The sequence below is a fragment of the Leucoraja erinacea genome, chromosome 6 (assembly GCF_028641065.1).
Source record: "Leucoraja erinacea ecotype New England chromosome 6, Leri_hhj_1, whole genome shotgun sequence".
Lineage (NCBI taxonomy): Eukaryota > Metazoa > Chordata > Chondrichthyes > Rajiformes > Rajidae > Leucoraja > Leucoraja erinaceus.
In genome coordinates, this window is record NC_073382.1 from 81,095,508 (window position 1) to 81,122,426 (window position 26,919).

At 45.1% G+C, this 26,919-nt stretch overlaps 1 protein-coding gene across 2 annotated transcripts in view; it reads right to left on the reverse strand.

Moving 5' to 3' along the window:
• si:ch1073-15f19.2 (T-cell surface protein tactile) overlaps positions 1–24,645 on the reverse strand; it is a 65,664-nt gene extending 41,019 nt beyond the window's left edge. For both annotated transcript variants that reach the window (XM_055637417.1, XM_055637416.1), the window contains exons 1-2: positions 24,168–24,645; positions 3,019–3,369 (exon numbers count right to left, since the gene is read on the reverse strand). In XM_055637417.1, the coding sequence (XP_055493392.1) occupies positions 3,019–3,369; positions 24,168–24,234 (418 nt within the window). In that variant the 5' untranslated portion in view covers positions 24,235–24,645. The remainder of the gene's footprint in view (positions 1–3,018; positions 3,370–24,167) is intronic.
• Positions 24,646–26,919: the final 2,274 nt, after the last annotated feature.

Consider the following 26,919-nt stretch of genomic DNA (forward strand, 5'->3'; position numbering starts at 1 on the left):
CCCCCCCCCACGCACTCACGCTAATTACCCCCCCTTGATATTATATTAATATTATTAATTTGTTCCTTTTACCCCATAACCACCCAATCTACTGACGCATAGCCCCCAATTGAGAGAGGAGAGGGGGGGAGAGGGGGGAGGGGGGAGAAGGGAGGGGGGGAGGAGAGGAGGGGGGAGGGGGGAGAGGAGGGAGGAGGGGGGGAGGGGGGGAGGGGGAGGGAGGAGGAGGGGGGGAGAGAGGAGAGGGAGGGTGGGGAGAGAGGAGGGAGAGTGGGAGAGAGGAGAGGGGGGAGAAAGGAGAGGGGGAGAGAGGAGGAGGGGTGGAGAGAGACGAGAGGGAGGGTGGGAAAGAGGAGAGGGAGGAGAGGGGGGAGAGAGGGAGAGGGAGAGAAGGGGGGGGGAGGGAGAGGGGGAAGGAGAGGAAGAGGGGAGAACGAGGGAGGGAGAGAAAGAGGGGGGGAGAGAGAAGAGGGGGGGGAGAGAGGAGAGGGGGAGAGAGGGGGGGGGGGAGAGAGGGGGGAGAGAGGGGGGAGAGGGAGAGAGGGAGGGGGAGAGGGGGGGGAGAGAGGAAGGGGGAGAGAGGAAGGGGGGAGAGAGGAAGGGGGGAGAGAGAGGAAGGGGGGAGAGAGGAGGGGGGAGAGAGGAGGAGGGGGGAGAGGAAGGGGGGGAGAGGGGGGAGAGGAGAGGGGGGAGAGAGGGGGGGGAGGAGAGGAGGAGGGGGGAGAGAGGAGAGGGGGGGGGGAGAGAGAGGAGAGGAGAGGAGGGGGTGAGAGGAGAGGGAGGGTGGGAGAGAGGGAGGGGGAGAGAGGAGAGGGGGAGAAAGGAGAGGGGGAGAGAGGAGGGGGGGAGAGGAGGGAAGAGAGGAGAGGGGGGAGAGAGAGAGAGGAGGGAGGGGGGGAGAGGGAGGGGGGAGAGAGGGAGACGGGGGAGAGGGGGGAGAGAGAGAGGAGGGGGGAGAGAGGAGGGGGGGAGAGGAGGGGGGAGAGAGGAGGGGGGAGGAGGAGGGGGGGAGAGGAGAGGAGGGGGGAGAGAGGAGGGGGGAGAGGAGGGGAGAGAGAGGAGGGGGGAGGAGAGAGGAGAGGAGAGGAGGGGGAGAGAGGAGAGGGAGGGTGGGAGAGAGGAGGGGAGAGGAGGAGAGGGGGAGAGAGGAGAGGGGTGGAGAGAGAGAGGAGAGGGAGGGAGAGAGAGGAGAGGGGGGGTGGAGGGAGGAGAGGGGGGAGAGAGGAGGGGGGAGGAGAGGGGGGAGAGAGGAGAGGAGGGAGAGAGGAAGGAGGTATGGAGAGAGGGAGGGGGAGAGAGGAGGGAGAGAGGGAGGAAGAGGGGGGGATGAGGAGGGGGGGAAGAGAGGAGGGAGAGAAGGAGGGACAGGGGGGGGAGGGGGAGAAGGAGGGAGAGGAGGGGGAGAGAGGAGGAGGGGGGAGGGGGGGGAGGAAGAGGCAAGAGAGAGGAGAAGGAGGGAAAAGAGGAGGGGGGGGGGGGGAGGGAGAGAGGAGGGAGGGGAGGGGGAGAAGAGAGAGAGGGAGAGGAGAGAGAGAAAGAGAGAGAGAGAGAGAGAGGAGGGGAGAGAGAGAAAGGGAGAGAGAGAGGGAGAGAGAGAGAGAGGGAGAGAGAGAGAGAGGAGAGAGAGAGAGAGGGGGGGAGAGGGGGAGAGAGAGGGGGGGAGAGAGAGAGAGGGAGAGGGAATGGAAGAGAGAGGGTGGGGGGAGAGAGAGAGAGGGGGGGGGGGAGAGAGAGAGAGGGGTGGGGGAGAGAGAGGGGGGGGGGAGAGGAGGAGGGGGGGGGGGGAGAGAGAGTGACGTTTTACTTCAACCCAAACAACCATTTGCTGCAGGCAGTGCTTTTTTACTTCCAACTAACCATATATTCATTTTCAAACCACATTATGGGTACTCACAGCTGTGGGACATTTGTTCAGTGTCATTCAGAGCTCTGATTGAGGCACACCACTTGCAGAGACTAATTGAGGCACACCACTTCCTGGTTTTATAGTCCCTTCCCCTGCCGCCAGCAGGGGCAGCAGAGAGAATGGGGAATTGTGTAAAAACATTAATATCTCCGTCATATTTCATCGATGGGAATAATCCTCGACACACACGTGGCGGAGGGGGGCTCTGAGCAAGGTGGCCAAAAATGACGGCCGTATGTAGCGGCGTTCTCTCGGAAATCATAGCACAGATCGCCAAAACTGGTCAAGAACAGAGTTTTAGTAATATAGATAGATGGGAGGCACAAATAGGGTAGATAGTCAAAACCTTTTTCCCTGGGTGTAAATGTCGAACACAAGTGAGCATAGCTATAAGATGAAAGGGAGAAAGTTTAACGGACAAGTCGCACCCTGGCTGCTCCCTCTTCTCCCTTCTTCCTTCTCCCATCAGGCAAAAGATATAGAAGTGTGAAAATGCACATCACCAGATTCAGGGACAGTTTCTTCCCAGTTGTTATAAGGCAACTGAATCATCCTACCACAACCAGAAAGCAGTGCTGAACTACTCTCTACCTCGCTGGTGACCCTCGGACTATCATTGATCGGACTTTACTGGGCTTACCTTGCACTAAACATTATTCCCTCATCATGTATCTGTACACTGTAAATGGCTCGATTGTAATCATGTATTGTCTTTCTGTTGACTGGACGGCAGGCGACAAATGTTTTTCACTGTACCCCGGTACGTGTGACAATAAACTAAACTGAAACTGAACTGAACTGAACCCCTCTAGGACAACTCACAGTTTGATAAGGGGGAAATCCTTTAAAACACTTTTTTCATTGGTGAATCTCTGGAATTCTCTCACAGAGGGTAGTTTCTGAGAGATGTGGCCCTTGTGGCTAAGGGGATCAGAATTTGGCAGGTACGGGATACTGAGTTGGATGATCAGCCTTTTTGGCGGGCAGGCTCGAAGGGCCGAATGGCCTACTCCTGCACCTAATTTCTATGTTTCTATGTTTTCTTTGAACTATTTGTATTTTAAACATCATTTGTTGGAATCTTTTCTGAGAAAAAGCAATTTGGACCTTACCTTTTTTGGCAACAGTGAGAACGGTTGATGCCTTGAAACTTCCACCTGGAAAGGTGACGACTGAGCAGGTGTACGTTCCAGAGGCAGACATTTGTACGTTCATGACAGAAATACTTGCCATTCCATCGGTTGGTGAGTGGGATTCAAAGTTAATGGAGTCCAGAAAGCGATGGATGCCATAAAGTGTATTTGCAATTAACATCATTTGGGGGCCATCATTGGTTTCTTTTCCCCATTGGATCTGGACAACTGAAGAGTTCCCTTGTTCTGATAGAATGCATTTTAAAGTGACATTCTCACCGGGTGATGCAGCCACCTCTGCATCATAATCTATTCTGAGTCCATGCATAGCTGCAAAAACAAAAAAAACATATTATATTAAAGGTACAAAATTATGGAAGATATAACCAAAATAATTGTAATGGTGGGTGTAGGAAAGAACTGCAGATGCTGGATTAAATCGAAGATGGACACAAAATGCTGGAGTAACTCAATGGCACAGGCAGCATCTCTGGAGAGAAGGAATGCATGATATTTCGGGTCGAGTCCCTTCTTCAGACACAATGGAGATTTTCTTCTGAAATTATATGTCTTGAAAAGGTTGCTAAATAACCCAGTTTGCAATCACTTTTTGAGTAAATTGCAGACATTTAACTGCAGTTTGAACTATTTGGAAATGTAGAATATGTGTTTAACTATCTACCAAAGACATCATCCACCCCTTCTCTCCAGAGATGCTGCCTGTCCCGCTGAGATACTCCAGCATTTTGTGTCTATCCTCGGTTTAAACAAGCATCTGCAGGTCCTTCCTATGCATTTTAGCTATCTACTATTTGTCTCAAAAAATCATTCCTCTAAATTGAGAAAAGATGATTCATCAACAGTCTTTTGGTGGAGCTGTTCATTAAATCAAATGTTGATTAATATAGTTTGTGAGAAACAAAACAGACAAGAGTGATTTTTTGACTTGCCTACATTTTGTTTTTTTTTATCATAAAATCACACAACATGGAACAGGCCCTTTGGCCCAATGTGTCTATGCTGACCAAGATGCCCCATTTGGCCATAACCCTCCAAATCTTTCCTGTTCACATACCTGTCCAAATGTCTTTTAAATATTGTTATTGTAGCTGGCTCAACTACTCCCTCTGCAACTCATTGCATTTACTCACACCCTCGGTATGTAAAACTTGTCCCTCAGTGTGAAAACGCGCACCTCCAGATTCAGGGACAGTTTCTTCACAAGCTGTTATCAGGCAACTGAACCATCCTACCACAACTAGAGAGCAGATCTGAACTACTGTCTACCTCATTGAAGACCCTCGGACTATCTTTGATCGGACTTTACTGGCTTTATCTTGCACTAAACGTTATTCATGTCATTCCCTTTGTCATGTACGTATCTGTACATTGTGAATGGCTCAATTGTAACCATGTATTGTCTTTCCCATGACTGGTTAGCACACAACAAAAGCTTTTCACTGTACTTCGATACATGTGATAATAAACTAAAATCAACTTGAGTATAGAATCAACTTGAGTATAGAAATTGGGATGTAATGTTAAAATTGTACAAAGCATTGGTGAGGCCAATTCTGGAGTATGGTGTACAATTTTGGTCGCCAAATTATAGGAAAGATGTCAACAAAATAGAGAGCGTACAGAGGAGATTTACTAGAATGTTGCCTGGGTTTCAGCAGCTAAGATACAGAGAAAGGTTGAACAAGTTAGGTCTTTATTCTTTGGAGAGCAGAAGGTTAAGGGGGGACTCTATCGAGGTCTTTAAAATGATGAGAGGGATAGACAGAGTTGACGTGGATAAGCTTTTTCCATTGAGAGTAGGGAAGATTCAAACAAGAGGACATGATTTGTGAATTAAGGGACAGAGGTTTAGGGGTAACATGAGGGGGAACTTTACTCTGAGAGGGGTAGCTGTGTGGAATGAGCTTCCAGTGGAAGTGGTGGAGGCAGGTTCAATTTTATCATTTAAAAATAAATTGGATAGGTATATGGATGGGAAAGGAATGTAGGGTTATGGTCTGTATGCAGGTAGATGGGACTAGGGGAGAATAAGTGTTCGGCACAGACTAGAAGGGCCGAGATGGCCTGTTTCCATGCTGTAATTGTTATATGGTTATACTCAACTCGGGTTCCTTTTAATCCTTTCCCTCTCACATTAAACTTAAGGACTATTCATAATTATAATCGTAATTTATTAGCCAAGTATGTTTTGCAACATACGAGGAATTTGGTTTGCTATACAGTCATACCCAAAAAGCAACCACATAAAAATTTGACATAAACATCCACCACAGCGGCTCCTCCACATTCCCCACTGTGATGGAAGGCAATAAATTCTTATCTTCTTTCCCCCATTCCTTCTGCGGTTGGGGGCGTCAAACCATCGATCGAGCTCCCAAGTTGGGGCAGTCTAAGCTCCCGCATCAGGGCGGTCGAAACTCTTGCGGCTTGGAGTCCCCGAAATCGGTCCCGAAACCAGGGACCGCGAGCTCCATGATGTTAAAGTCCGCAGCACCAAAGGCCGACCCCTGGCAAAGGGATCGCCCTCTCCAAGATGTTAAAGTCCGCAGGGTCCGTGGTTGTGGAGCTCTAGAAGTCCCAAACAAGAGGCCGCCAACTCCATGATGTTCGGCTGCAGTGCAGACGGAGATACGACACGGAATAAATCGCATCTCCGTCAAGGAAAGAGATATTATAAGTTTCCTCCACCCCCACGCCATCACCCCCCACAAATACAAAAACTAAAGATAAGCTAAAACATACATTTTACAAGAAACTAAAAACACACAGAAGGAAAAAGACAGACAGACCGTTGGCGAGGCAGCCAGCATGCGGCGCCCCCCCAGTTCTTGATTCCCCAAACCTGGGAAAAGTAATCTCTGCATTCACCCTATCTGTTCCTCTTTATACACCACCATAAGGTCAGCAGCTTCCTGCGCTCCAAGGCATGAAGTCCAATCCTGTCCTATAGACCAGGTCCTTTTGACATCCTCATAAATCTTTGCACTCTTTCCAGGCTAATGGCATTTTTCCTACAACAGGGTGATCAAAGCTGAACACAATACGCAAAGTGCAGCCTCACCAGCAACTTGAACAATAACATGCCAACATCTATACTCAATACCCCGACTGATGAAGGTTAATGTGCCCAAAGCCGCCTTCACCACACTGTCAACCTGCACTGCCACTTTCAGGGAACAATGTACTTATACTGCTGGGTCCCTCTGTTGTACAGCACTCCCCAGCATCCTATTGTTCTCTGTAATGGTTCTGCCCTGGTTTGACTTGCCATCATGCAACAGTTCACACATACCTGAAATAGATTGCACTGCCATTCCTCAGTCCACTTGCCCAAATGACCAATAATTCACTATAATTCGGGAGCGCTATCGTGGAGCGGAGCGGGCGATGCCTTGCCTGGGTTGCCGCGCTGGATCGACGTGCTTGAGCTCCGGTGAGCTGAGACCGCCGTGTTCAACACCTCCGGGCTATGGGTCTCCGGAGCGGAGCGGGCGGCGCCGACTTCATCATCGGGAGCCTGGGAGCTCCAAACCGGAGCGGCCTTGTCGGCTTCGGAAGCCGCGGTCTCCAACTAGAAAGCGGCCGTTCCAGGTGACCCAGCCGCTGAGAGGACTCTCCCGACGCCGGGTGAACACCACGCGGTGAGAATGGCCAGGAACATCGGGCCTCCGTAGAGGCAATTGCGGTGGCCTCAATAGGCCTGACTTTGGGGTGAACTTGGGGTGGGGACTGGACATTGTGCCTTCCCCCACAATGNTATCCACTGTGGGTTGATGATTTTTTTTTGTCTGTACTGTAATCCTGTTAGTCTTTGTCCAAGATGGCTGCCGTGAAGGGAGAGTGGACGCTGGCGCGCTTTGGTTGCCGCTGCTCTCTCTTCACATTGTGTTTTTGATTTTCTGTTTTTAGTTTGTGTCTCTGTGATGTCTTTATTATTTATTTTACTCTGATTATATGTTTATATTCCTGTTAATCTATGTAAGGTGTCCTTGAGATGTCTGAAAAGCGCCCAACAAATAAAATCTATTATTATTATTATTATCATTAGTTTCAGACACCAGTCTGGAAAACAATCTTCCATCGCTGCTTCTCACAATGAAGGTGGTAGATGTATGGAACAAGCTGTTGGAGGAGGTAGTTGAGGTAGATATGATAACAGCATGAAAAATACACTCGGACACATACATGAATAGGAGACGGTTCAAGGGATATGGGCCAAACATGGGCAAATTGGACTAGATGGATGGGACATCATAGTTAGCATGCTTGAGTTGGGCCGAACGGCCTGTTTCCATGCTGTATGGCTCCATGACTGTGAGCGAGAGGCCTGTTGGGAGCGGCCATTTTGGGAGGGGCTTTGTTTGGATGTGTGAGTTTGTTTTGAGGATAAGTGTTGAGGATTTGACTTGAGAGACTTCGACAAGAAAATCTTGAGTTGGCAGAGTGACGCTGCGGTAGAGTTGCTGCCTTACAGCGCTTACAGCGCAAGAGACCTGGTTCAACCCTGACTGTGGGTGCCATCTGGACGGAGTTTGTACGTTCTCCCCGTGACCATGTGGGTTTTCTCCAAGATCTTCGGTTTCCTCCCACACTCCAAGGACGTACAGGTTTGTAGGTTAATTGGCTTGGTATAAGTTTAAATTGTTCCTAGTGTGTGTAAGTACTAACAGACTCCCAACTATTTTGCCTCTCCAACCCCTCCCCCTTCTTACATTTCCTCCCCCCGGCTTCACAATCAAGAACTCTTCAGACATGTGTCAAATCTCCTTCACCTGGATCGATCTATTACCTGCCATGCTTTTCCTGCCTCTCCCTTTCTCCAGCTTTCTTGTCTCCCTCCCCCAGCAGGCAGTCTGAAGAAGGGTCATCACCCAAGACCTCACCTACGCATATCTTCCAGAGATGCTGCCTGGCCTTTTGAGTTATTCCAGCAAATTTGTGCTACTTCTGTGGTATCAGATCTGGCTCTGAAGCACAGCTGGGCAGAATGAAGTCAGACAAGCTACAGAGTCTACAGTAAGAGAAACAGACTGTGGAGCAAATGGGAATGCAGGATGGTGTGTTGGCTCCCTGGTACCAGGATCCAGGATATCTCTTTAGAAGGATGAGAGGAGAATAGGAAGCTGTGCATTGATATACATAAAATAATCGGTACATACAGGAGCGTAGATTTACACTCGGTTACACTCTGGACTGTTTCATACCAGGCAAGAATACAATTGAACAGTAAAATTGTGTTTTTCAATAGTAAGAAATCCCATGGGATTTTGATAATGCGGGAATGTTGTCAAACACAAGTTGGATTGGAAAATATGAAAAGGAGATTGATCAAGGAACTTAAGTCTGGAATTCTTAGGAGTGTTGCAAAGAAGAGGGAGAGTTAAAGAGGCACAAAGGGTTGATGAAGTTTGGAGCAATAATGATTTGACAACAGAAAGCACAGTTCCCAGAGGAGAGAAGTCATTGCCAAACTCCATATGACACTGTGGCGCAGCGGGTAGAGTTGCTGCCTCACAGCACCAGAGACCTGGGTTTGAACCTGACCTCGGGTGCTGTCTATACGGAGTATTCATGTTCTCCCTGTACATTTCCTCAACATGCTTTCCTCCCACACCCCAAAAAAGTGTAGGTTTGTAGGTTAATTGGCGGCTGTAAAGTTGCCCCTGATGTTTATGCAGTGGATGGGAAAATGGGATAACATGGAACTCATGGGTGATTGATGGACAGTGTGGACTTGGTGGGCCGAAGGGCCTGATTTCATGCTGTATCTCTAAATATCAATAAATTAAGAACAGGAAAAGTGCAGAGAATTTGAAGGGGTTTATGCATGATATGCTGAGAATTGTGACATCAACTTGCTAATCGGGAGAGGATTGCTCAACCATTTCAGAAGGCAAGAGGGCAGTGTTGGCTCTCTAGCCTCATGTCACTATATCCTCATCGGAAAAAAAAATATTTTCTGACAATCCATTTGTTCAGTCATCATTTAGACACAAAGAACTGTATCATTACTGACACCTTAAATTACAAGTCTGTAATTTTCAAAAATGAATAATACAATTCTAGTTCTTCAGTTACCATGGTAGGATATGACCTCTAGATCATTAATTTGGTCTCTAGATCATTAATTTAATGACAATACTATTATTCACCCAGCTGAAATCAGATAGAGAGTACACCAAAAATTGTTGAAAATAACCATGCATATTAGTTAATTGGCAGTTTTGGATAGACTGACATTTTAGTAAGTAAAATGCATAAAACTGGTGTATATATGTACAAACTGGGTACAAAATGAGCATGCTACATACAGATGGCAGGTTTAAGCTGCTTCACTTCATTTGTGTTGGATTGCCATTTCTGAGTTTGCGTGGAACAATCCTTAACACAAGGACCAAAAAATAGGTTTATATTGTTGCTATACCAAATGATTACCATATCACCAAATGTTATACCAAATGGCTCGATTGTAATCATATATTGTCTTTCTGCTGACTGCAACAAATGTTTTTCAGGTGACAATAAACTTAACTTGGTGAAGTAAACTGGATGATAGTTTAAAAAAAAACATTCTCTGCATTTGAGGTTTTGTGTAAAATAGTGCAGAAAGATCTGCAAGTATACACGCGGAATGCTTTACTTTAGTTATCTGGTTATTTAACTCAAATCACATGCTGATTAATTTACAGACATAGAATTGCAGATCTAAATTGCAAAACATGATCTAAATTGTAAAAGGCACAATTGACCTTTTTGTCAGCTTAAACGCATTGAACTGGAGGCCGACGCTTCCTGTTAAACATTTGAAGTGGTTAATGCACATTTTCAGGGCATCAGCGTTTTGACCACATCCTGGATCAGCCAGATAGTGATCACAATATGTATGCAGCAGCTAATTGGCAAAAATGAGATGGTCTGTGACGCATGTAATGCATCCAATGCTCAGGAACAGGTTTGCATGTAAATTCAACATGCTTAGTTGTTAGTGAAACAACATAATATAATATTTTGCACGGCTTGTCTTTGTTTGAGGAGTTCCTGGTTCACAGCAGTAAAGATAGACACAAAATGCTGGAGTAACTCAGCGGGACAGGCAACATCTCTGGAGGGAAGGAATGGGTGACGTTTCGGGTCGAGACGCTTCTTCAGACAAGTCAGGGGAAAGGGAAACCCACCATTGAATATTTGCTGTGATAATTTAGTATCGAATTTACAGATCAGAATGAACAATAGAAACATAGAAACATAGAAAATAGGTGCAGGAGTAGGCCATTCGGCCCTTCGAGCCAGCACCGTCATTCAATATGATCATGGTTGAGGGAATTGAAGGCAATATCTCCAAGTTTGCGGATGACACTAAGCTGGGGGGCAGTGTTAGCTGTGAGGAGGATGCTAGGAGACTGCAAGGTGACTTGGATAGGCTGGGTGAGTGGGCAAATGTTTGGCAGATGCAGTATAATGTGGATAAATGTGAGGTTATTCATTTTGGTGGCAAAACCGGGAAAGCAGACTATTATCTAAATGGTGGCCGATTGGGAAAGGGGGAGATGCAGCGAGACCTGGGTGTCATGGTACACCAGTCATTGAAGGTAGGCATGCAGGTGCAGCAGGCAGTAAAGAAAGCGAATGGTATGTTAGCTTTCATTGCAAAAGGATTTGAGTATAGGAGCAGGGAGGTTCTACTGCAGTTGTACAGGGTCTGGGTGAGACCACACCTGGAGTATTGCGTACAGTTTTGGTCTCCAAATCTGAGGAAGGACATTATTGCCACAGAGGGAGTGCAGAGACGGTTCACCAGACTGATTCCTGGGATGTCAGGACTGTCTTATGAAGAAAGACTGGATAGACTTGGTTTATACTCTCTAGAATTTAGGAGATTGAGAGGGGACCTTATAGAAACTTACAAAATTCTTAAAGGGTTGGACAGGCTAGATGCAGGAAGATTGTTCCCAATGTTAGGGAAGTCCAGGACAAGGGGTCACAGCTTAAGGATAAGGGGGAAATCCTTTAAAACCGAGATGAGAATAACTTTTTTCACACAGAGAGTGGTGAATCTCTGGAACTCTCTGCCACAGAGGGTAGCTGAGGCCAGTTCATTGGCTATATTTAAGAGGGAGTTAGATGTGGCCCTTGTGGCTAAGAGGATCAGGGGGTATGGAGAGAAGGCAGGTACGGGATACTGAGTTGGATGATCAGCCATGATCATATTGAATGGCGGTGCAGGCTCGAAGGGCCGAATGGCCTACTCCTGCACCTAATTTCTATGTTTCTATGTTTCTATCATCCAGAATCAGTACCCCGTTCCTGCTTTGTCCCCATATCCCTTGATTCCGTTAGCCCTAAGAACTATATCTAACTCTCTCTTGAATACATCCAGTGAATTGGCCTCCACTGCCTTCTGTGGCAGAGAATTCCACAGATTCACATCTCAGTGGGTGAAAAAAATAATCAAATAAAAATAATTAAATAATTAGATTATAGGCGCACACAATTAAATATTTAAGAGAAATCCTAACGTAATGTATTAAAATACAAAGAAAAGGAGGAAAAGATTAAAAGGACATTATATTCCTAGCTCTCTGTAGACTTAAACTCTTGATGCCAGACTTTTTGCCTTATCTGACAGTCTACGCATTGTGTCATCGAGAAGACTTGAGATCTGTCAGTCCCATGCTTGTTCTCAGTGAGAACACAGTTATCTTAAGACTCTTGAATCTCCTTCTTCAATATCTCGCATGGCTCAGTTTGATTTTCTTCACATCACTGTTTCCAGTCCACATTCTCTAATTCACTCCCATCTAGATCAGCGGTGTGAATATTGATTTCTCTAACTTCAAGTAGCTCTAGCATTCCCCCCTCTCTGTCCCGCCCCCACTCTAGTTATCGTCCTAGTTTCACTGTCGTCCTGGGGAGTTTCATTGTCTGTATAACTCGTTATCATCGAGCCAACAGCCAACAATGCACCATTTCCTGAATCATCGCTACTTTTTTGCATATCTTTCATTCATTTCTTTACGATACAATAGAACTTTATTTATCCCAGGAGGGAAATTGGTCTGCCAACAGTCATAAAACACACCAAGATACATGAAAGATGAAATTAAAGTGACGAGTGGAAAGGATTGAGGATGTGCAAAGATTGGGGAGTGGGGTCAATCTCAGTCTACCCCAGGACAGAAGGGGGAGGAGTTGTATAGTTTGATACCCACATGGGAAAAAGGATCCCCTGTGGTGTTCTGTACTGCATCTTGTTGGAACTAGTCTGTTGCTGAAGCTACTCCTCAGGTTGACCAGTGTGTCATGGAGGGGGTGAGCTGTATTATCCAAGATGCTCCGCCGTTTGAGGAGCATCCTCCCCTCCAAGCCAACCTCCCTGAGAGAATAGATCAGTAAACACACAGAGTCTCTTGCTCAAAGTAGGGGAATCAAGAACCAGAGGACACAGGTTTATATCTCTCTATATTTCTTGTTTCCCTTTCCCCTGACTCTCAGTATGCAGAAGGGTCTCGACCCAAAACATCACCTATTCCTTTTTGCCAGAGATGCTGCCTGACCCGCACTCCAGATTTTTGTGACTGTCTCCGTTTGGCAGAATTGGCTTTGAATCAATACGCAACCAATTTCATTTTTGATCTTTTCATAACTGCTAAGTTTAACTAAATAATGATCACTAACACAAATATTTGCACCCACAGTTGCCCAACTATATTTCCTACAAATAAATTTAGATTTTAAACAACTCTTGTGAAGCCACACAGAACCATTTTTCATCAATACTGCAATTCTCCTTAATTTAAGTTAGTTTGCATTGTGTTTACTCTTCTATGGTGTAGAGTTTGTGTGGCAGTGACAATCAGCGGAACAGCATGTGTTCAATGTGCTCATAAGTTCATAACTTCATAGGTGATAGAAACAGAATTAGGCCATTCGGCCCATTAAGTCTACGCTGCCATTCAATCATGGCTGATCTATCTTTGCTTCCTAACCCCATTCTCCTGCCTTCTATTGCATCCGTACGAATCGAGAAACTATCTATCTCTGTCTCTGTATATGTATAGATATAGATATATATAGATATATATATATATATATATGGATATATATATATCTGGATATATATATATCTGCCTTAAAAATATCCATTGACGGCCTCCACAGCTGTCTGTAGCAATGAATTCCACAGTTTCACCATCCTCCAACCAAAGAATGCTCTGGCATTTCAGTCACTATTGTATTTGCTCGGCTAGTGTATAAACTAAAAAAAACATTTTATTGAGTACAGTTACAGTTTCAGAATTTTGAGCTCTCTGTACTTCTTACTCTGACTGCATCCCAGTTAATATTAGAATAATTGAATTCTATTACTATTCTGAAAAACAAAAAAAACTAAAATTACTGAAAATCTAAAACTAAAAATGGAAATTTCCCGAGCCCCTTCTTCAGACTGATGTCAGGGGAGAGGGAGATACATAGATCAGGGAGTTCTGCTGGCCCACTGGCATGGTCAGAATCAGTCTGAAGAAGGGGCTTGATCGAAATGTCACCCATTCCTTCTCTCCAGAGATGCTGTCTGTCCCACTGAGTTACTCCAGCATTTTGTCTAGCATTGTCAGATGTGATGTATTTGATCGGAAATATTAACTCCATCTGTCATTCTACAAATGTGGCCTAATTGCCCCTTGAGTTCTTATTATGTCCTTCCGCTCATGATTCCTTGAAAGTGGCACAGGTAGATAGGATGGTCAAAAAAGACATTCGGCACATTGGCTTTTATCAGAGTATTGAGTACAGAGGATAAGAAGGTTATGTTGCAGTGTATAACTGTAACGGCCCTGCTGTTCCTTTGGATCGATCAGCGACGTGGAGAGGAGGGACGTGCTGCATGGGCAACAGCCTGTACTCCATATGACCGCCCAGGCTTGCATCCGACCAGGATGCATCACCCATGGTCAGTCATGACCGAGGGGGGTCTACAATACAAGACATTGGTGAGGCCACATTTAGAGTTTTGTGGTCAGTTTTGGCAGAAGGATGAGGTGTGATCTTACAGACATATATAAAATCATGAGAGAATAGATCGGTAAAGTCTCTTGCCCAGAGTAGGGGAATCAAAAACCAGAGGACACAGGTTTAAAGTGAGAGGGGAAAGGAACCCGGGCAGTAACTTTTTTACACAAGGGGTCAGGTGTATGAAACGGGTTGCCAGAGGAGGTAGTTGAGGCAGGGACTATCGCAATGTTTAAGACATATTTAAACAGGTACATGGATAGGATGGGTTTAGAGGGATATAGGCCAAACACAGGCAGCTGGGACTTGTTTAGATTGAACATGTTGGTCAGTGTGGGCAAGTTGGGCTGAAGGGCCTGTTTCCATGCCGTATGACTCTACAGCTCTATAAGATCACAGAAGGCTGTGGAGGCCAAGTCAGTGGATATTTTTAATGCAGAGATAGATAGATTCTTGATTAGTACAGGTTTCAGAGATTACTGGGGAGAAGGCAGGAGTATGGGGTTAGGAGGAAGAGATAGATCAGCCATGAATGAATGGCGGAGTAGACTTGATGGGCCGAATGGCCTAATTCTACTCCTATCACTTATGACCTCATGATCACCAGTCAGCCTCCTGCACTCCAAGGAATAAAATCTTAGCTTGTCTAAACTCCCTGTGTCACTCAGGCCAGTAACAGCAACAACCTCATAAATCTCCCCTACAGCTGGGTACACAACACTCCCAGTGTGACTTCATCAGTATATTGTACAATTGTACAACATCCTAACTTCTTAACCCAATTTTTCTGACCGATGGAGGCCTGCTCTCCAAAAGCTTTCTTCACTACCCTATCCAGCTGCAATACAATTTTAGGGAACTGTGTATTATACTTCTAGATCCCTCTGTTCCCGCAATCTCCAGGGTCCTATCATTCACTGTGAAGGTTCTGTTCTGATTTGTCTTCGCAAACTGTGACACTGTTACACTTCAATTAATTCAACTCCATTATCCATTCCTTGTTCAACTTATCCAGCTGATCAAGATCCCGCTATAATTCCTGAGAACCATCTTCAGTTTCAACAGTCCCACCTATTTCCGTGCCTTTACGACCATCCTGCAACAACTTGGATATGCAAAAGAATAATAAGCACTCTCCCTCAATGCACACACGCGTGCACACACATACATGAGCATACCTGCATGCATGCTGACATAACATATACATCTACAACCTTCTAAATATACTTCTCATAGAAAACCCATGTAAACATACAGCTACTGCCCCCCCATCTGACATGCCCACAAATACGTACATACTGCAGACAATCTACCCTCCCCACCCACCCACCCAGCCCCCCCTCCCCACCCCCATCCACCCCCCCACACACACAATAGGTACACACATTCCTAAGCTCACATACAAACTTTGTTAACCTCCTTCATTTAGAATTCACCATTATACACCGAACTCCATGACATAGAATACAGTACATATAGAATTTCCCCCTACCCATATAGGCACAAATCTTCACCTACTATTTCCCCTTCCCTCCTCTCACACACATGAAACACACACATAAATATCAGTACCCGAAACACACATACCCAAATATTCACACACAGATCCCAGCCACATATATACATTCACAAGAGTCCATGGTTAATTTTGAAGACTGCTTCAATATGCCATTTCATTTTGGAGTCACGTGAGTGACGACGTGAAGAAGGCCGTCAACCCGCATGCACGTCACGTTAATACGTCCACGCATGGCGCCGCGACTGGTTTTTCTGACCATTCATACTTGTTTGCAGATTCTCTACAAGTTCCTGACCGGATAATATGGACAAAATGAATACTAGAAGAACCGGAGCGAGACCCGCTACAGAAGACCGCGGGTAGCGGGGGATTGTGAACTTCACCACCCCAGTCGCTGACGCTAATACCAGCGACTGCAGACTTGGTGACTCTGCAGAGCACCGTGGCTACCCTAAGGGTGGGGAAAGCCAAGCAGAAGTCTGCAAGGCCTATAGACTCAGATGAGTCAAGCCAGGAGGGTGCAACCTCCACTATAGGTAGCATCGGCGGACGCCTAGCCCGGATGGAGCACCTATTGGAGAGGGTGCTCCATCATGACACACTCCTGAGATCGGAGTTGTATGAACGCAGGTCTCTGAGTGAGCCCACGGCAGCACCTGATACAGGGCTGCTAGATGGCTCCCTCTCTGAAGAGGGGAGCATCCATAGTCAGTTGTGGGCTGGCTCTGTATTTGTCAGTATATCCGGTGAACAATACAATGATGCATGGGCAAGAAAAGGATATACCAGCCATAGCATCAAAATTTGCGATGCCACTGCAAATTGGGGAGCCGCTTGAAGAAGAGCTTGCGGCCAATATCAATTATTTAACTTCGCACCAGCTCCAAGACAAAATAATGATGAACACAACCACCACACACCTAAATTTGCAGGGCAATGTACAGCCACCTAACTACCTATTTGGGGAAAACTTACCCAAACAGGTAAAAGACCTCGACGACGAGCCAAAAGGTTTGGGATTAATCCGGGCTTTACCAACCAGCAGAGGCATGGTTTTCCGGAGGCAACATCCATATGCTTCTACCAGCAGCACTTGTTTTTCTGAAGCTGGTAGCAGCATGAGACCCGACCTCTATGAGCCAAAGTCTTTTTTAGAGTATGGCCAAGGCCGGCCCTCCTCCAAGATGTGCACCTGGAACACCCCAGCAGTTCCACCTCCCAAGGCTCGGGGACGGAAATTCATTTCTGGGGCTTGGATCGACTGAACACGGACTCCGGTGGGAGGTGGCTGATCTGGAGGTCCGGGCCGCTGAGGATGTTCTCCGTCGTGGTTCGGCGTCGGTGTTCCATCATCCCGGCGTGAAAGCCTGAGCATCGGGCCACCTGTGGCATCGACCACGGGTGAACATCTGGGAAGATCGGCGGGGAGGCTGGCTGGACTATGGTACCTTCCTCAACTTTGGTGCCACTGTGGGGTTATGTTGTGTCGTGGACTTCTGTGTTTGTGCTTTTTTTTAAATATGTCTTATTTATTATTTATTTTAATATTACTTGACTGGAAGAAAAATGCATTTCGTTGTCTCTTATGAGATAGTGACAATAAATTGAATCCAATCCAATCCAATGTACTCACTGCAGCCTGGAGAGACAGTACGAATATACAATATATTTCTCATATTAGGAAATGGGAAGAGTACAGCTCACTATCCAACATATCTTATGACTCAGCACACATAACCGATGTGTTGGAGTTTCTCTCTAAATTGTTCTTTAAAGATAAATTGAGTTATAGTGCCATTAACTGTGCCAGAAGTGCACTATAGGTGTATTTGGGACCACGATCAGGACACCAATCTGTGGGGTCACACCCGTTAGTGTCTAGTTTCATGAAGGGCGTCTTCAACATGAAACCCCCTAAACCCAGATATACGGAAATTTGGGAAGTAGGCATAGTATTAACTCTGCTTTGCTGGTGGGCACCGGCAACATCCTTATTCCTCACCCAGCTCACGTATAAAGTAGTGATGCTCATGGCTTTGGTGTCAGCTCAGCGGGCCCAGTCATTACACAAGCTGCGACTGGATAGAATGGTCATGTCTGTCTACAGTATCACGTTTTACGTGTATGACCTGGTTAAACAAAGCAGACCAGGTACTTCCGACCTCAAGCTTCTTCTTGCAGCTTACTCCTTGGACATCCGGCTCTATGTGGTAACACACCCGCGACTATATATTAAGGTCACTAAGAGCATCAGGGGTTCGGAAAAAGCTTTGTTTGTTAGATTTAAGAAACCGCATAACAAGGTTTCGGTTCAGACCATTTCCAGGATGGTCAGGAGAACGTACTTTTCAGGCGTTCTATCATAAACCAGTCACCAAACCATGGGCCTTTGCCGAAACTGTTTTAAGTTCTGTTTAATAGTTTTCCCTGGATAAGAGGATCAGCTATTTATTATGATTTGTCCATTAAAAAACTTCAGCATGCTCTTAAACATTGTTGTGCCTGAATGCATTTACCTCTTATCCTTGGTCAACCTATACAGTGCGTCGCTGGGACTTGAGTCCACAGCATGAAAGCACAGAGCTTCAAAGTCTTCACGTAGTCAGTCAATGAAATAGTAAGATTAAACGAGAACTTACCAGTTTGAAGTTTGATCTTTATTTTATGAGGAGTTACGATGAGGGATTACGTGCCCTCCACCCCCAAACCCTCAAAAAAGATCAGCTGGTTTTCTAGTCTCCCGTATCTTACTATTTTTCATTTCAACAACTGTAATCTGTGCTTTCACACCGCTTCTTTAAAGGTTGATGTGCATGCGGGTTGACGGCCTTCTTCACGTAATCACTCATCGTAACTCCTCATAACATAAAGATCAAACATCAAACTGGTAAGCTCGTTTAATCTTACTATTAATAGAGCTTTTGTTGGAATGTTTAGTTGGAATAATTTATCCTTGAGTCATAGTCTCATAGCATGGAAACAGGCCCTTCGGCCCAACTTGCCCACACCGGCCAATGTCCTATCTACACTTGTCCACCCACTTGCATTTGGCCCGTCCCTCTAAACCTGTCCTGTTCATGTACCTGTATAAATGTTTCTTAAATGTTGCGATAGTACCTGCCTCAATTACCTCCTCTGGCAGCTCGTTCCATACACCTACCACCCTTTGCGTGCAAAAGTTACCCCTCAGATTCCTATTAGATATTTCCCCCCCCCCATCTCAAACCTTTGTCCTCTGATTCAACAATCCCCTACTCTGGGCACGAGACTTTGTGCATTTACCTGATTTATTCCTCTCATGATTTTATACATCTCCATAAGATCACCTGTCATCTTCCTGCGCTCCAAGAAATAGAATCCTAACCTACTCAACCTCCCCCCATAGTCCAGGCCCTCGATTCCTGGCAACATCCTCGTAAATCTTCTCTGCACCCAGCTTGACAACTTATTTCCTATAACATGGTGCCCAGAACTTAACACGACACTCTAAATGCGGCCTAACCAATGTCTTATACAACTGCAACATGAGCTCCCAACATCTATACTCAATGGTCTGACTGATGAAGGCCAATGTGCCAAAAGCCATTTTGACCACCCTATCTACCTGTCATGCCACTTTCATGAACTAAGTACCTATACTCCTAGATCCCTCAGCTCCACAACACTCTCCAGAGCCCTACTATTCACTATGAAAGTCCTGCCCATATCGACTTTCCAAAATGCAACACCACACATTTCTCTGTATTAAATTCCATCGGCCATTCTTCAGCCCACCTGGCCAACTGATCAAGACCCTGCTGCAAGTTTTTGACAGTTTTCCCCTAACATAACAGTACTGGAGGCAGAACTTGTGGGGATTGCTCCTAAACTCTGATTTTATTTGTTTGTTGAATTCTGGAAAATGTAATGGTTTTATTTGAAACTAAAAACTTAAAAGGCCGATTTTCTGGATGCTTTCAAGAGAGTTAGATAGAGCTCTTAAAGATAGCGGAATCAAGGGATTTGGGGAGAAGGCAGGAACTGGGTACTTGTTGTGGATGATCAACCATGATCACATAGAATAGTGGTGTTGGCTCGAAGGGCCGAATGGCCTACTCCTGCACCTATTGACTATTGTCTGTTATTTATTGAAATTCTGAAATATTAACTATACATGCTAGAAATATGAAGCAGATTAGGCAGATGAAGAGGGAAACAATAGTAACACATCCGATCAATGATACATCAGAAGATGAATAGCTAAGTATTGCAGCATGTATAGAAAAAAGAAAAATGTGAAGAAAAAGGCAAAATAGGATAAATAATGTGGACACGAGCTTGATTATGGTAATAATACAAATATGAAATGATGCCTGGAGGAGATGTAAATGAGAATATCACAATGTCTCTCACAAAAATACGTAATGATTATGATCTGAAAGTGTTCATTTTAATCTGGACATTAAGGCAAAAAAGTGTCCAACAAAAGGCATGACAAGGATACTTTCACTGAAATGTATTTTGTTACCAATCTCATCATTAAACACATACTACATAAACCAAAAGTTCAAAATGGCTTCCTAATTCATCATATGCATTGTACACCAATGCATGACCATGCATGCTATTTAAGTTTGGAGTTATTTTCAGAAATTTTGAGCCAATGGACATTCATTCAAAGAGCAACAGGTTTTTCCTAAGAATATGAGCTCTGTGGTGAAGGGGCCATAGGGTCATACAGCATGGAAACAGGTCCTTCGGCTCTTTTTGCCCACACTGGCCAACATGTCCTATCTACATTAGTCCCACCAGCCTCCATTTTGCCCATATCCCTCTAAACCTGCCCTATCCATGTACCAGTCTAGATATTTCTTAAACATTGTGATAATATTGTCATAAGTGATAGGAGCAGAATTAGGCCATTTGACCCATCAAGTCTACTCCACCATTCAATCATGGCTGATCTATCACTCCCTCATAACCCATTCTCCTGTCTTCTCTCCATAACCCTTGACACCCGTACTAATCAAGAATCTGTCTATCTCTGCCACAGAGACTGTGGAGGCCAATTCAATGGATAGTTTCAAGGCAAAAAATTCCACAGATTCACCACCCTCTGACTACAGAAATTCCTCCTCATCTACTTCCTAAAGGAACGTCCTTTAATTCTGAGGCTATGACCTCTAGTCATAGACTCTCCCACTAGTGGAAATATCCTCTCCACATTCACTCTGTTCAAGCCTTTCACTATTCGGTAAGTTTCAATGAGGTCCCCCCTCCTCATCTTTCTAAACTCTAGCGAATACAGGCCCAATGCCGTCAAATGCTCATCATATGTTAACCCATTCATTCCTGGGATCATTCTTGTAAACATTCTCTGGACCCTCTCCAGATCCAGCAAATCTTTCCTCAGATACGGTGCCCAAAATTGCTCACAATACTCCAAATGCAGCCTGACCAGCGCCGTATTGAGCCTCACCATCCCTGTTTTTTTTATTCTAGCCCTCTTGAAATAAATGCTAGCAGAGTACCTTTCTCAACTACCTCCTCTGGCAGCTTGTTCCATACACCAGCATCCTCATAAATCTTCTCTGCATCCTTTTCAGTGGGGATCCACCCACTGTAAAGCCCAACTCATAGAGTCTGGCACTTGGAAGCAAACACAATTATGTGAATTTCAAGAATTAAAAAAAAAAAATTTTCAATTGAGTAGGAAGGAACTGCAGATGCTGGTTTAAACCAAAGATGTTGGAGTACCTCAGCGGGGCAGGCAGTATCTCTGGAGAGAAGGAATGGGGGACGTTTCAGGTCAAGACCTCATGTCTGAAGAATTCTTCAGACAGATGTCAGGGGAGAGGGAGATACATTGATCAGGAAGTTCTGCTGGCCCGTGGGCATCATCAGAATCAGTCTGAAGAAGGGTCTCGACCCAAAATGTCACCAATTCTTTCTCTCCAGAGATGCTGCCTGTTCCGCTGAGTTACTTCAGCATTTACTGTCTATCTTCCTTTCCAATTGATTTCTCCTGAATTCCAAACTGACCATGGTATTGATTCTCACCACCTGAACACAATCCAATCCCACCCAGCTGCCGATCACAGCCTCCATCAAGCGGACTTGACCTGCAACGTCCTGAAACCTATCCCACAAAATGTTGGCCTGGAATTCCTACAGTTTAGTTCAGTTTAGTTTAGTTTAGTTTAGTTTAGTTTAGTTTAGTTTAGTTTAGTTTAGTTTAGTTTAGTTTAATTTAGTTTAGAGATACAGCATGGAAACAGGACCTTTGGCCCATGCCGACCAGCTGTCCCCATATACTAACACTACCCGACACACACTACGGACAATTTACAATATTTTACCAAAGCCAATTAACCTACACACCTGTACAGGTTTGGAGTGTGGGAGGAAACCGGAGCACCTGGAGAAAACCCACGCAGGTCAGGGGGAGAATGTACAAACTCTACACAGACAGCACCCGTAGTCAGGTTGGAACCCGGGTCTCTGGCGCTGAAGGCAGCAACTATACCGCTGAGCCGCCGTGCCACCCACGTTCGGTTTCTCCCTACAATAACAGATCAAACTAAAACTCATCACACTCATAAATTGTCTTCACATTAAACCTACAGGAATGTCAAGTAAAACTTATTGTCCTGTGCAAAAGTACTGTGAGGAATAGTTACAATGAATGTCTTGTTTGCAGCAGCGTCGCAGACACAAAAACATAATTATATGTTAAGTTCTGCACGACAGTAAAAGGAAAGAAGACTGTGTGAAAAATAAACCATTAGTACAAAACACAATTAAAATAAACAAATGCTAGTGTGGGAAGTGGTCTGTATTATTCTGTTGTCCAGATAGGATTGTGGTTATATATTATTGTTTATTTACCTTATTTTTATTATACCTTTGGCCATGAGTTTTATTGAACAACTGCAGAGGTGGTCAATCATTAATCTCCCACTCAAAGGCTCTCTGCTGGCATGGGGAGAGGTTCCAGATTGAACTGCTGTTTCGCGAATTTATTTGAGTTATTGGAAAACTGTGGGAAATTGAGGATGGAATGGCCATCTTGGGATGGGGTGAAGAAATAAACAGAAAGGCACAATATCACCCTGCTGTAGAAAAGAAGCCATTGAGGTAGAAAGAGTACAGATATTTAGGAGGATGTTGCCAGGAATCGAGGGCATGAGCTATAGGGAAGGTAAGGCAGGTTAGGACTATATTCCTCGTTATCGGATGCTGAGGGGAGATCTTTGAGAGGTGTACAAAATAAGGAGCGGATTAAATAAAACAAATGCATTTTTTTCCCCAGGGTCAAGGAATTAAGAATTAGAGAGCATAGTTTTAAGGTGAGAGCCGTAAGATTTTTATTAGGAAACTGAAGGACAACATTATCGCATGGAAGGGTGGTGGACGTGTTGAACGAGCTGCCAGAGAAAGTGGTTAAAAGACATTTAGTCAGGTATATGTTTCGGAAACGTTTAGAGTAATACAGGCAAGATGCAGGCAAATGAGACATACTTAGATGGGGCATCGTAGCTGGCACGGATGAGTTGGGGGAGGGTGGGGAGGGGGAGGAGACTGTTTCCATGCTGTGTGATTCTAAGAAATTCACTATCTACTGAATAGAGACATTTCATAAAATAGTCAACCAATGTTCCTTGGTCTCATTAAAGCAAAGAGACCTAATTTTGTGTAATATATAGTACATTGAAAGAAGGACTGATTTGAAAGTAAATGAGTTCTAAAATTTTGTGCAACAACATCTTGGATGCTTTGTAAATGCACAGAATAAATTTGTTCAAATGATGAAAAGATAAGTTGCTTTCCATGTCACTGTGGATGCCCATAAGTCTTCATATAGGCGGGTATTATCATACACGCAAAGATTCCTGAATAATGTTCAGAGACTGTGCTGCCAGCACAAATAAAACTTTTTTTTGGCTTTAATTACTTCACATTGCACAAATAAACATAATAGATAATGGTAACCATACGCACATGTAAAGACATTTTCTTAATCATTAAAAGATAGATACAAAATGCTGTAATTGAGAAGAAAGGTCTCGACCTTAAACGTCACCCATTCCTTCCCTGCAGAGATGCTGCCTGTCCCATTGAGTTACTCCAGCATTTTGCATCTATCTTCGGTGTAATCCAGCATTTGCAGTTCCTTCCTACCCTTGAAACTGTGTATTTGACACAAGATCCGTGATTGGATTCAATATAATTGTCAAGGACCTAAGATGAATTTCCCCAAGATGAAGACCACCAGTTTCCCTCCTGGGATAAATAAAGTTCTATCGTATCGTGAATCATGCCTCTGCTTAATTCTGTCATCTTTCCTCGTGCCATCTGTGGTATTTCATAAAATAGATTTGACAGCACTGCACCACAAGGCAGGAATAGTAACTTCCAACTAGGAAGTATAAAGCATACCAGGTACAGAATATTTGTCCTGAAAATGATCTCTGGTTTATGTGGATATAATTTTTCAAAGTCAGATTTAGCATCAACAAGATTAAGAGAAGATACGTACAAAATATCCTCCTTGCCACTCCTTTAGTGGCAGAGAGTTTTTAAATTGAGAAAAAACACCTACCTTGGACTAGGTTTATGAAGGCAAAAAAACAGAATGGTGGATGGTTCCGTTTTGTCAGTTTAGCCATTGTCTCTCAACTGAGATCCTCAACTTTAGCTCATTACTCTAGACTGCTGGCACAGCACAGGAAACAGTTACAGAGGTTACACAGGTACAGGAAATGAACCATGCGGTTAAATTGAGTTTAACTTTTTTTGTTTCATTGAGCAGTCACATCTGTTCAACGGAATTATTCAGAAGATATTCAGATCCCTTTAATTTATGAAGGTGTCACTTTCCATGAAAACACTGTCCTAAGTCAAAACGTGGAATTCATTGCCACAGAGGGCTGTAAAGGCTATGTCAATGGATATCGTTAAGGCAGATTCTTGTTTAGTAAGGGTGTCAGGGGTTATGGGGTTGAGAGGGAGAGATAGATCAGCCATGATTGATTGCCAGAGTAGACGATGGGCCGAATGACCTAATTCTGCTCCAATATCATATGAACATGGAAATTGGGAAAGCATTTCCGATCAATTTAATAGAAGACAGAGGGTTGTGGTGGAAGGACAATTTTCGACTAGTGGAGTACTGCAGGGATCTGTGGTGGGACCTCTGCTGTTTGTGATATATGTAAATTACATGGACGTAAACATAGTAGATTGTAGATGACACCAAGATAGCTGGAGCTGCGGACTATGAGAAAGGCTGTCAAGATATATAGTAGGATATCGATCAGCTGCAGAAATGGGTGAGGAAATGGTAGATGGAGTTTAATCCGAGATAGATTTAGAGAGTTGCACTTTGGAGTTCAAATGTAAGAGGTAAATATACGATTAATGGCATGACTCTTAACAGCGTTGAGTAACAGAATGATCTTGGGGTCCAAGTACATAACTCCCTGAAAGTAGCAACGCAGGTAGATAGAGTGGTAAAGAAGGCATAGGTTGATTTTCATATTTCAGATACTTCCTGAATATAAGAGTATTGCTGCTTTGTTTGCAGTTCTGATCACCCCATTACAGGAAGGATGTGGAACCTTTCAAAGAATGCAGAGGGGGTTTCCCAGAGTGATGCCTGGATTAGGGGGCATTAGCTCGGGGAGACTTGGAGTGTTTTCGGGGAGCTCAGAAAGACTTAGATTGTTTTGACAGGAACACTAGAGGTTGCGGGGAGACTTGATGGAAGTAGACAATAGACAATAGGTGGAGGAGTAGGCCATTCGGCCCTTCGAGCCAGCACCGCCATTCAATGTGATCATGGCTGATCATCACCAATCATTACCCCAAACAGGAGTATGTAAGAAAATTAGCAGAGGCAATGATAGAACCTATTTACTAGGATTGAAATAAAAAAATGGGAGAGAACATAGCTTTAAGGTAAGATGGGCAAAGTTTAAAGAATGTATAAGAAGGAACTGCAGATGCTGGAAAAATCAAAGGTAGACAAAAATCCTGGAGATACTCAGCGGGTGAGGCAGCATCTATGGAGATAAGGAATAGGCGACGTTTCGGGTCAAGACCCTTCAAGGAGATGTGCAAGCAAATATTTTACACAGAAGATGGTGGGTGCCTGGAACTCGCTATCAGGAGTAATGCAGGAGGCAGATACAATAGTCGTGTTTAAGAAACATTCATATAGGTAAATGGATGTGCAGGGAGTGTAAGGATATGGATCATGTGCAGGCAGGTGAAAGTAATTTGCCAAGTCATCTAGTTCAACACGGACGTTGTGGGCTGAAGAGCCTGCTCCTGTACTGTACTCTACTCTGTTCTATGTTCCCTCATGTCCTGGGTATAAGAATCAGGATCTAGATCATTTGGGAAGGCGGGCCCAGGAAAGGCAAATGGAATTTAACTCTGAAAAGTGTGCAGTATTTCACTTTAATATATGGGACTTTTAAAATTGGTCGGTGGGGGCGCTGCACTGGCGGCAGCCCTGTCAGCAGCGCGTTAGTTTTTTTCAACTATTTTTATTTTTTTGGTATGTTTTGAAGTGTGTTTTTAATGTTCCCTCGTGTGTTTTGTGTGGGGGGTGGTGTGGGAGGGGTGAGGGGGAAACCGTTTTGGTCGCCTCCTCCAAGGAGAGGCGACTTTTTCCAGGTCGCCTCCCCCGTGGCCTAACAGCGAGGATCGGCGCGGCCTTTCCCGGAGACGCGCCCGGGGCTCGGGGCTCCGGCGGCGGGTGCAGCGTGGACTGTCAGCACGGAGCTGGGGCTCGCTGGAGGGGAGCGCTCCGTTTCGTTGGCCCGCAGCAGACGGCAGCCTGAAGCCGCGGTCTGCACAGCTCCAGCTGGCGCGGCGTCTACAGCCCGGGATCCCTCGTGGGGGACCCGGGGGGAAGAAGAAGCTTCCACCGCCGGCCCGCGGCCAACTTCTACCGCGGGTCCGGTATGGACTTAACATCACCCCTGGAGGGGAGCTTCGACCGCCGGCCCTGCAGACTGCGGTGCTTATGGCTGCGACGTGGAGGGAACTTTAAATCTTCGGCCGCCGGCCTATACCAACTAAAAGCTGCGGTCTCCGGTGGGGATGAGCCGACTCTGGACTTACCTGGACTTGTACCTTGTCCTTACCATCTGGACGCCCGCAGCGACTGCTGCGGAGGGTTGAGGTCCCGACCACGGGGGAAAATGGAGGAGGACTGGCCAAATTGTGTGCCTTCCACCACAGTGATGAATGCTGTGGTGGATGTTTATGTTAAAATTTTATTGTGTTTTTGTGTGTGCCCTTTATCATTGTATCGCTGCTGACATATCATTTCACTTGCACTT